The sequence below is a fragment of the Cystoisospora suis genome (assembly GCF_002600585.1).
Source record: "Cystoisospora suis strain Wien I chromosome Unknown contig_1042, whole genome shotgun sequence".
In the NCBI taxonomy this organism is placed as follows: Eukaryota; Apicomplexa; class Conoidasida; order Eucoccidiorida; family Sarcocystidae; genus Cystoisospora; species Cystoisospora suis.
Window position 1 is genome coordinate 23,741 of NW_027153843.1, and position 11,712 is coordinate 35,452.

An 11,712-nucleotide genomic window follows, 5' to 3' on the forward strand; every position below is an offset into this window, starting at 1 on the left:
TTCAATCAGATGTGTCTAGCTGTGTGAAAGACTTCGATCCGTAGACTACATCGTCTGCAGTGTGTGGATCCATGTAGACGTACAACGGATTGAAGTAAACATATTCTTTTTTTATGCCTGCCTATATGCACTGCATAGACGAGTGTACGTAGGCCTTATATACGTATATATGTAGTGATTAATACGATCTGTCTTACTTCTTGTTACGGTGTATTCTCCGCATGCTGTATCGATTTTGTCGATCGATCAAAATACCAATGTATGTGTAGATGGATTGAAATGTATCTTCCAAAGATGCCTAACAGGAGTATAGAGGAGGAAGAGGGCTGCTTTGCTGAGTCTCTCCCACTGCATGAAGCCGTAGTGTATCAAAAGCTCGCATATAGTAGAAAGCCTCACACACGTAGCTTAGTCTGTTTCCTCTATGTTCGGATGGTCTGTGTATATGTATCTGTATGTGCTGCACATGCATGAGGGGGAAGACCACTACTTTTTTGGTTAGTTCGTGGATCAGTGCATGCGTTTTGTTGGGAGAAGGGGGAACGGTCTTGTCTTCTGCATAACCTGGAGTTGTCGTGTTACCTTGATGACATACATGTTTCAGTAGAAAAGTGGATGTATGCGTGTTTGATGCTGACGGTATGTAGGAACCATTCAATTTCTGAGCTGGCACGACGAAGCCCAGGCTCTCTTACTTTCCCTCGAGATCGAAGGGTTCCTGATGAAGCTAAAGATCTTATTATACGTCTCCTACAGGTTGGTCTTTCTCTCTCCGGCTCCTCCTCGCTCCCCTCTTGAACACTTGGGAGTTTTCTGCTCTTTCGTTCTTTTGCGGTCTACTCTCGAGATGCCTCAGAACCGTATTGCTGTCGGCATTCGTGCTGGGCAGTGAGCTATGCTCTCCTACATGTATGTGTATACCCCTCTACATATCTAGCAGGCTGTGCCATCGTGACGGTATATATGTACATACACGTATGTGTCTCCAGTTCTCTGCGTCTCTATGTGTCTCTTTGCATGCATACATGTTGAGGGAGAGTCAACAAGTATGCAAGTCTAAACTATGAACATCCCTAATGAAAATCATACATAGCTAGCTTCTCTCATTCTCGGTGTACTCAGCCAAACCAACTGTGTGGGTGTGTGTGTCTGTCACTTGTTGCCCTTCTTCTGTCCTAGCCCATGTATGCGAATCCTTTTGCAATTGTTGCTCGAGGTCCATCTGTATCTCAGTCTCTATGTATATATCTCCATCTACCGACAGGTCTCCACTGCGCGCCTCCTTTCATGACTCCGCCGGGTGGTACAGTATACATAGTGTATTCTTATCTTTTGTATCTCGATGTCCTTCAGTGCGTCTACTGCACGGGACCATATCTGTGTAGACCTACGTGCCTTTTATCTATCTACCTATCTCTCTATTGTGTATCTGTCTGCATGTATGTATAATTTTCTCTCTGCTTCATTAGGCGGATCCTGAACGACGGCTGGGGAGGAATGGAGCAGCTGAGGTGAAGAGTCACGCATTCTTCAAGAACCTTGACTGGGAGCTTGCTGATCGCATTCGACAAGCTTCTCGGTTGACCGAAGAGGATCGACAGCATATACCTGAAGTAGAGAAGGGCCTGGGTATACACGTGAGAAGACGGCGATCGTCTTTCGATGAAAGAATGAAAAGCAAAAACTCCTTAGAGGTAAGCAGGTAGATGAGTGAACGCCGCTGTATTGGCATGTGGAAATCGATCTCCGTCTAGATTTTCTCTCACCACATATTTGTAGGTGGAGTTATATGTAGATACGAAAGTTTGTTTTGAGGAGAGGGATAGATCGTAAGTTGTTTTGCGTATTCATCGGGGTAATGGGGAAGGCGTCATAGGTATCCACTCTCTTGATAGAAAGAAAGATGACTGAGGACTCCGTATTAGTATCTTGTATACACTCTCTTCTTATCTGCTGCCAGACTTCAGAGGGGATGCTCCTTACTCCATAGAGTCCTTCCGGCAATGCTCCCCTCTCAAAAGCCGACATCCTGCCAGTCACACTTTTTCCTTACGAGGGCATCTGCCTGTCTATCTGTCTATCTTTAATCTGTCTATCTATCTATTTTTATCTATATATCGTGCGTGTCTTCTCAGTTTGCACACTCCGGTGGATAGAAGGAGAAACATTCATCCTTTTGCAATTGTTCATCTCTTTGTTCGCCTGTAGCTCGTCTTTTCTTTCTCAGTCGTTTTGTTTCTTCATGTCATAGACGTAGACCGCCCGCCTAAGGGAGATGGAGGTGGGAAATGTGGGTTCATCAGCTTTGCTACTGTAGAGAGAGATGGTCGGGACCTAGCGTAGACGGTGCCGATGATAAGATGGAGGGGATGAAGGGGTTGTTTGGTGTAGACAACTGTTTCTTGCTTTTCTTTGCAGAAAGCAGCAGACGACCCTTTTGCCGATTTCTAGTTCAATGGGTGTGGAGATCTACGAAAGCCGTCTACCAACGAGAAGAAGAAGAAGAGAAAGGAGCAGAAGCGTTAGCTCTGTCTGCTGGCCTTAAGACCTGCTTTTCGTCTTTACTCTAGAGGAAGATCTGCTACCACTCTTTCATGTAACAGAGAGTATGGGGTAGAGGGGGGGGATCTTTTTTATATGTGTGTAGATTATACGTGCATATGTGAATATGTATGTGTTTATATGTGGAAGGATCCAACTAAGTTGTCGCCTGTCAATCCGGCGAAAGAAGAAGGAGATTCTGTATCAACCTTAGCTGAACATGTTAGACGGTGATGCGATTGCGAGAAGAAGAAGGCAAAAAGAGACGCGAGCGAGGTGTATCTACAGGAGTGAAGCGGGTAGGTTTGGATCGCTTCTGAGTTGACTCGAAAAAAGAGGCGCGAGTATCGAGTGACGACAGGCCACCACTGATATGTGCGCAACAACGAGAGAGAAAACACATGAACATCGATATGTCGATGACATAGTAAGAGAGACCCGGGTGGTGCGGGTGGTGCGAAGGAGGAGGAGGAGCTTCACCTCTTTCCTACCGCTCCATTGTTGGTATGATTGGTAGTGTTGCGTAGGGTTGGGGAGAGGGAGAGAGAAGAAAAGAGGAGATCTTTCCTCGTCAAAGACATGTTTTCTCCTTCTGCTGTCTCTTTTTTCAACGGACGGAGGAACGTGTCTAGAGGAATAGCAGTAGAAAAGAAAGAAGATCAGAAGAGAGAGGCTAGTGACTCTTGTTATCATCGATGTATCTTATACCCGGCCGCGGCATCGGAGGGACTCGATATCCTGATCGATGATTGATCTCTTTTATGACAAGGAAAGAATGGATTACATTCCTTCCTGAGGGTAAAGAAGAAGATGAAGAATATCATCCAGGGAGCCTTTTCGCGATTCTGTTTGTATGTCTCTGTTTTGCGTTGGATGCGACGGGAGACTTAGTGTAAGTACGTCTTCCCGAAGAGTAGTGTTTTCCGATTCTCCTTCACATGGCGTGTTACGTGAGACATTTTCTTTTCTTTTATGTCGATAGGGTTTCTGTCTATTCACGTGCTTTGTCGCGGTATGAGTGTCCATTATGTCGGTTCTGCATGTGGGGGATGGATCCTTCTGTCTACATCGTCTGGTCGAGGTTGCGAAAGGGCGCGCATGCGTTTTCCACAGTATCGCAGTGTAGTACGTACATCTTTAAAGGAGGTTGAAGGTCGTTTTTTTTCTCCTCCCCTCCCCCAGTGTCCAGTCACCGGAGTGTAGACTAGACACCTTGAGTTTTCTTTTCTTTCCGCCGACCTTCGAAGGCTGGTCTCCCCTGTTTTGTCGACGATCAAATCAATCTTCAGTTTCGCGAGCACGGTGCATGCGGTCAGATATGTATGCATCTCTGGCTATCTGTCTGCAAAGAGGGGGAAGAGATCAAGAAAGAGAGGGGATAGGCATGTTTTGAAAGCAGGATCCCAGTGTACAGATGAATGATGGCTGGTTGGGCTGAGAGACATACGTAGGGAGCGTTAAAACACTCAGGCAGCCTCTCGTTTTCCTTTTGGGACTAACTTGGCTTGACTTGCATAGAGTCTTCGTGATCCAGTCATAGGATGATAAAGGATGGAGATGGAACAGAAGAAGAAGAAGAAAAAGAAGCAGTGGGCATTTCATTCTAAATTTATGTAGCTGTGGCTCCCAGTGAGGAAGTGGGCCAGACAGACAGACAGATCCTTTCTCTTTTTTATTGCTGAGTGCGGCGTCTCCTATCTTATTTTTTCCGTTCCATATGTCTTACTAAGATGGCAAGCATGATCTATATCTGACGGAGTTGTATCCTCGTCGTCGTAAGACTCCTCCGGCTCTTTCCCGTCTCTCTCACCCTATGTATATCCATATATATATCTTCATACATACCTCTATAGATGTGTACAGTGGTGACATACCATGGGTATGTTTGTTCATAGTAGGAGGTGGTGGTATGTATGTGTATGTCTCTGTCGATGCAAACGTACATAGAGAGTGGAACGACGCCAGGCTTAGCCTGTGGGTGGTAGGTTGTCTCCCGGAACGGTTTTGGGTGAGAGTGCGCGAGAAAAGGGCCTTTTGGTAGATGAAGATCTTTTGCGGGGGATGAGTATTTTTCGATGATGGAATGGTGACTGAATGAATGCGGCAGTGGATGAGGTGATCGGGACGCAGTATTTTTTGAGAGCGCCCGCGCGCAGGAACTGGGACGAAGATGAGGTTGTTCAGAAAGAGACAGAGGAGAGGGAGTGGATGTCTCTATGTCTAACACTAGTGAAGAATGGGGTCCTAGCTGTCGTCGTCATCAGCCTCGCTATGTTGATAGTGCCAAATGCCTTTGTATGATTCGTAGGGAAGATGTTTCTTTGAAAGAAACTTTTTTCTTGAAGAGAACGTTAAATGGAATATCTATCTCTCACGTCGGAAACAGTAACCTGCATGCAGTTGCAAGTAACCCGGGAACAGGAGATTCTCGTCTCCGGTTTTTCTCCCCAGTAGAGCAGTTAAAAAGGGCGAGCTAAGAAGGAAGTGAGAGGGCCGCTCTCTGGTGACACAGTGGAGACATAGAAATGCTACTGGAGGGTGGTTTCCAGGAGGAATGAGTAAACCTTTTTCATTCACTATCAGTTCTCTTCTTGCTGGGAGTCCCATGTACGGTCGAAGTAGATGTAAACATGAAGACCGAATTTCACTGCCGCACCTCGTCAGCATCGACAGAAGAAAAGGAAGAAGCTAGAGAATACGGACATAGGTGGGATATATGGCAAAGATCTAGGCATATATCGGACACATATACATGCACACTCGTCAGTGGGGTTGTGACAGTCTCCTTTTGGTCATTCTGTCGTGGGTGGCGTGCATGGAGACAAGGGAGCACCGGCAGTCCAGCTTTTTAGTCTTCGCTGCTGCGAGAACACCGAAGGTACTTTCTGATTGGCTAGCTACCCACCTCTAGACTGCCTTTTCATGAGCATCTCCAGGCAAAAGAACAAGATATCCTAGAAGAGAGAGGCTTCACCACACCGGAGGAGTTTCATGATCCGTAAACAGACTTTTCACGGCATATTCGCTGGATCGATCCTAACCCACTACCCTTCCTTCTCTTTCGTTCCTTCCGTTTAAGGCTGTCATGGCGGAAGAACCAAAGCATTTTCCCCACCATGGCCACTCGTCGAACGGCAACTCATCAACAGCACGGCAACAAGCTTCGTCTTCCGTTTTTTTTCCACCCCTCCCTTCGCCCCCATCTATGGGGAGACCCCTTTCTTCTGTCTACATCTAAGCCGGTACTGGAGACTCCGCTGGTATCGATTCTCCGCTTAAAATGCTCTCTTGCTGCTAGCCTTGGAGACGAGGAAGTCGGAAAAGAAGGCTATACAGATATATCATACGCAAGGGGTTTGTCTCTAAATGTAGAGGCATCGCCAGGCCAGTACTACCCAACAACATGGCAGTATGCAGAGGCAAATTCGAGCTTCTGGTAGTGTTAGGGAGAAACTTTAGTCGTCCGTGGGTAACTCGGCCCAGTCCTGCAGCCTTGTGCGGTCGGTGTATGCGAGTGAGTGGCCGTGCAGAACGCGGTGAAAGCAAAAAGGGTGGAGATGATTTGTTGTGGGGCGGTGTTTGCGGATAGACCAATCGTTGTCAGGGGGCTTCATCGGACTATCTATCAGCTTATGAGAGATAGTTGATCCTGGCTGCACCAGAATCCGGTCTCCGTAATCATAGTTGTAGGACGTTTCTTCGGTCAGATCCAGGAACGCATGCGCTGCGCTCAGAAGTGAACCCGGATTGAACACGAGCCACGCTTCCGCTTCGCTGTCCAGGTAACGGGATTAGTCGATTTATGATTCTTTATATTTATCCCATCACTTGACACACCGGCCCAACGTTGTAGTAGTCCGTCGCATAAAGTGGACTATGACAACTACTTCAAGAGAAGGAAAATAAAACACCTTCGTGTAGCCTCAAGTGCCGACTGATGACGGCTGCACTACACCCAGACACGAGATGGCGGACAGCGCTCCTGGAGGGTCCTCGGTATGATGGCGTACAACACATAACATCTAACACGGGTTATCAATGCAACAGAGTGGATAAGGGTGGACTTTTCCGTGAGCCGAGATCTCTTCCGCCGAGGCTTTCTAGGCTTCTTTGGTATAATCGGGGGGGAGAAACGGTGGCGGTCGCTGTGCAAGATGAAAACCGAAAACCTTGCTCGGCAGCTCCACATATCGTTACGCTACTATTGTGCAAGTGCAGGTAGAATTCCTCCTGGCCAGCTTTACACGTGTATGAGGAAATTAGTAATGTCCCGGAAACGAAACCCACAGAACTCCCAACAGCTCACACCCACTAACCTTTGGACCTCTTTAACGTTCCCAGTTCAAGCTGAAGAAACGCCGTTTTGATGAGCGCTGTTGACCGCTATCGGGGACACGCCATGAAATCAGCAGCTCTGTTATCCGTCCTCTGGAATGAATTTATCTCTGTTGCTCTCTTGGCTTCTCGTTCTTCTGGAGGTATCTTTTGCACACCACCATGATCAGTACCGGTTGACGCGATCAATCACGGGTCCTCATCTGTGCATGTAGAACGTGTTCAGATTCAGTGCTCCCCACATGTTTAGCCATCTTTAACGAGCTTCGGTTCTTTGTGTGAAATGCTCGACTGGTGTAGCAGCCGCACTGTCCTTAGCTCTCCGGTGAAGTCTAAACTGCACCTGCTCAATCGGTGCATCAATACCTTAGTGTCTGGTCGTCCAAGGGCTCTCCTGCTACTAAGCTAATCAAGCCGCCACCATACATGCCTCCCACTCCCTCTTTCTCTGAATTTCAATGACGACCTCTACCGGAAGGCTTCAGAAGCCAAACAGAGGAATAATGCCACGCTGTGCTTGGTAAGAATTCCTCGCAGTTTCCACTTCACGAAAGTGAGCCAGACACGAGTCGAGAGTATCACTGCCACCGGGTTCCCACTAGCGTCCGTTGTCTTCGATCGAGAGTTAGGCCAACTGCAACACGCAGCACCACTGAGAAAAAAGACTGGTCACTTCAGAAATATACACACCACCCGAAGGGTTGTAGAGGAACGCATCCACACCTCCTCATGTAAATATAGAAGCACATGTATATATACTCGTACATCTAGATAACTGTTACCGTAGATACAGCCGTCTCTGACGATAACCACTGAGCATGTGTCTACTACATCCACATGACTGCCCCACTCGGCCACCTCTTGCTTTGCTTGATCAGCATTCTCGGGTTCTTTTTCTAGGACAGGTTCCTAAGACAGTTGTCATCTGATCTTGTTTCTTATTGCCTCTGAACGCAATAAGAACCAAGATCTCAGGAAGTCTTCTCCTCCCTACAAACACACACACGGCCATATGTGTGTACAGGGAGGAGATCCCGCGTCCTTCTCAGCGAAATGCATCATCCAAGTCAATTCAATCTTTTCTTCCTCAGGTCGTCTTCACTTCCCCTCCATCTCATCCGACCTCTTCTTGACTACTGCTCCTTGATCTTCTGCCCTGGTGTACAGGAGAGCAAGAAGAAACGGATGGATAAAGTCTTTACTGGCTGAGCTCCATGATGGCTTCAACAATATCGTTGTTATTCGCCTTCAAGGCGGCAACAGCCTTGGCACGTGAACACTCCACCTGGGTCATAACCAACTCAATATCCTTGGCATCGACACCCGTCTCATCAATATCTCCTTCTGGCTCTTGATCCTTCACGGCTGTGGCTGATGCTGCCCCCCCGGCTCCGCTAGCATCTCCGAAAGCAGAGAACGGCACACCGGCGCCGCCAGGGCCTCCACCAGCTGCTTGAGTAAACCGCTGAGCTGCCGCAGCTGCAAAAGCAAAGAAACACTTGGTGCATTGGAATGAAGAAACGAGAGCTGCATTTTCAAGAAGAAATCGACATACACTCAGCTCTCGTACAGAAAAGAGTGAAAGGCGAAAAGAAAGGCTACGCGCCTTTGCAACACAAATCGCTTCTCATGATTCTGCCACTGTCTCCATAGACCTACGTCTTTTCATTGTGTGTGTATGTACACACACATGTATATGAAATAAACAAAAACATACACATACGCTGCATGCGCATTACAGATATGTTTCTGTAGAGACCGTCTTCTCCTTTTTTTTAGGTGGCCCAACTCTAGGGAACGAATGAACAGCCGGAGGTACTGTGATCCTACGAGCTGAGACCGGAGGACAGGGAGCGACGGATACACGCACATGCAGCGTTGCACCAGACATGGCCCCCCCCCTACCTCTCCGAGTAACAATCTCTACTTAGTGCGGATGCAAAGCTTACAGTGGGCTTGAGAGTTCAGATCCTCAATCTTCGCCTCTCCGAAGATGACGTATGTATCTGACGCTAAGCTCTTGTAGACGTCAGGCTTAGGCACCACAAAGAGAATCTGTGTGAAAAAACACGGACAGATGGCACGACAAGAATGAAGAAATTCCTTGTAGTAAACTCCAAGCGAAGAGCGAACAGGAGATATTGACCCGCATAGTTTCAACCAAGTTTGTGTTGTCACGCCCTGAATGAAACCAAAAGGGGCATGTGCTACGACGTCCACAGACGGAAGACAGAGTAGATGTGGAGACGAAGGACAGGCGAAAAGCGGGAGGTAAGGAGTTGAAAGGAGGCGAGATGCACAGACGAAACAGAAGGGACAGAGTTTGATGGAAATAGTCCCTACAGAAGCCGAATGAAGGCGAACACAAATAACGATGAAGTCACAGGATAAAAGCGAAAAGCCGACTAAAAAGCCCGCCGACCTTGAACTGACTACGACATGGTTGAGGGTTGTTCACGCGAATCTTTCTCCACACATACAGCTATACTTGTAGAGGTTTCCAGCTGTCATGGCGGTGCAGGGACGGGGTATGCCTGAGAAATGAAGATGTTGCGTTCAGATTCCATTGAGTACAATAGAACCATCGCACAGACAGTTTTACCGCCGCGATGAACTCCATCCTTCAAGTAAACAGTAAGAGGAAAGAAGTCCGGGTCTACTCCGGACACACTTTGAGTCGTTTCTTTCCTTCCGAGGTAGCTTCAATCAACAAGAAAGAAGACGGGGCGGATGACCAATCATTTAAGAAATTCACTTCTTCAAAAGAGCAAGGAGAAGGTAAAAGTCTTGCACTCTATCACATTCATTCTTTCTTCCCCTCCGTCATGTTTTTCTTACATGCTTGCTTTTTCTGATCATAACGCGCACAATCCCTGGCATGTGGCGCATTCCATGGCGTAAAACGGCCTTTCGTGCTTTCTTTTCATTCCGACTTTGTTTGTTTCTCCCCCCAGGAGAGCCTCCATCCTCTCCATCATCTTGTTGACCTTCTTCTTCTTCGAGGTTCGGGCACTCATCTTCACTCCCACTATCGGGAGACGAAGCAGAAAGGTGTTTCTGGTCTTCCCCGGCAGCCATCTTGTTATTTTGTGAGGAGAATGAGAAGGAAAAACAAAAGAAGACAACTCTCCTGCACGGCCTGTGAGTTACAAGGAGAAGACTTCCTACCCACACAGTTCCTACTTCGTGTCGACGACTTGACGGCCACACCACGAAGAAGGGAAGAAAAAGATAGAAAAACCAACCGCCCCAACGGTCTCTGTGGGGTGTGTACACTCATGCGGTAGTCTTAGAAGTCGAGAGGTGGAGGCAAAGCAGGGGGGGGTTGGATCGACTAGAGGGAGGGCGAAGAGGCTAGAGAAATACGCAGATGCTAAACTTGCGATGTATTACGGCACGATCAATAGGAGAGATGAAAGCGTATGATGACTATGCCGTACACAGAGCAGAATTACACTGTCCCTTATTTACAAAGGAATTCCTCAAATTGAATCTCTAGTCAGGCGGTTACAAGATGCGGAAGTAGCGCAACCTCGCAGTCCACGGCGAAGGCCCCCATCGAGCTCTCTCGTGGTGGTAATCCGGAGAGGAGGGTNNGGGGGTCCATTGCTGAACGGCAGGGCACGAATTGCGTGAGAGACACATCGTGACAGTGTAGTTGCGGATCACATCTTCCACTGAACTGACGTTACTGATTGAATTTTGTTCAACAGCAAGGCCGCAGTGAGCTGAGATGGAGCTGCTGATATATTGCGAGTATATGACCTCCCGACAGATGTGGTCTAAGGCTGGGGTGCTTCCGGAAGGAGCTGTCCACCGGTGTATATTCTTGCTTCTCCGTATAAGGGCGTTGGTATGGTTTCGCGATGACGCGTCTGAGTAAGGACGCTTTTCAGTAAAGTTTTTGTGATGGGGGGCGAGTGCCTTTAGTCGTTGTCAGCTGTAGCTGGATACATTCTTCCGGTGACTCGTTAGTATCTTATTTTCATCGACTGTCGGAGAGCGGAAGCATTCACTGGCTCGCGGGTAGCTGCTCATTTTCGAAGAGGGAAGTAGTATTTTTGCGAACAACTACCACTGGAATGGTGCCTAGCCCCCTTCGTGCTGTTTAACCCTGTCGCGCTGACATGGGCTTGCCCGGGCGATCGTATGAAAGCTTCCATTTCAGCTAGCGCTGCGCACGGTTGAGACATACCAGAACACTTGTGATAGATTTTCGAAGAACAGAAGACAGTTCTGCTCGATCTCAGGTGTACTTAGTCTCTGATGGAGAATTACACCGACCTTTCCGAACAGAAACAATCACTTATGGCGCACAGACAAACTCCTTCCGCCTGCTAAAGGACATAGCAACGTCAGACTTGGTCCATAGTCATACTACGCGGACGTCTCTCCACACAACAGGAGGGGACCTGTGTCCGGTTCACCCGCAGAGGCCTTACCTATGCGTATGCGCCGGTATAAGAGCTTGCGGCTCTCCGAACAAGGCAAATGAGTTTTCAGCTATTCGCCTTCGCCCCAATGCCATTCTTCGCCAAGGTAAAAAGAACTCACTTCTGAGAGGATTGAGCTCCTCTCCCAGTGGGTTTCAGTTCTCCCGAGAAAATCGCCTACACTTACCTGCTCTCGAAGTCCTTTGAAAGCAGGTAAGAAAAATCTCGTGCAGGCCCTGACACTGATAGCCACAGCACTCTGGCGTCCTCACCTGCCTTCTGCTGCCAACGGACCACCCAAGCTGATAGTTATACCTCATTTTTTCTCACATTACCAAACAGCTCATTCACGGATACGTTGGAGCGAGGGCTATCGTCTATCCGACTTTGAACCATAGCCCGC

At 47.9% G+C, this 11,712-nt stretch overlaps 2 protein-coding genes across 2 annotated transcripts in view; one reads left to right on the forward strand and one right to left on the reverse strand.

The window, feature by feature from the left end:
* Nucleotides 1-4,845, forward strand: part of CSUI_002471 (agc kinase) — a 9,835-nt gene extending 4,990 nt beyond the window's left edge. Inside the window, exons 2-4 of the mRNA XM_068062671.1 lie at nt 648-756; nt 1,470-1,694; nt 2,419-4,845. Coding sequence (XP_067925344.1) covers nt 648-756; nt 1,470-1,694; nt 2,419-2,451 — 367 coding nt within the window. The 3' untranslated portion in view covers nt 2,452-4,845. The remainder of the gene's footprint in view (nt 1-647; nt 757-1,469; nt 1,695-2,418) is intronic.
* A 2,698-nt stretch (nt 4,846-7,543) lies between these two features.
* On the reverse strand, nt 7,544-10,457 carry CSUI_002472 (nac domain-containing protein). Its single transcript, XM_068062672.1, has 3 exons — nt 9,715-10,457; nt 8,826-8,931; nt 7,544-8,355 (listed from the first exon to the last, which is right to left on the reverse strand). The coding sequence occupies exons 1-3, from the start codon at nt 9,952-9,954 to the stop codon at nt 8,075-8,077; spliced, it is 627 nt and encodes a 208-aa protein (XP_067925345.1). The 5' UTR covers nt 9,955-10,457; the 3' UTR covers nt 7,544-8,074.
* Nucleotides 10,458-11,712: the final 1,255 nt, after the last annotated feature.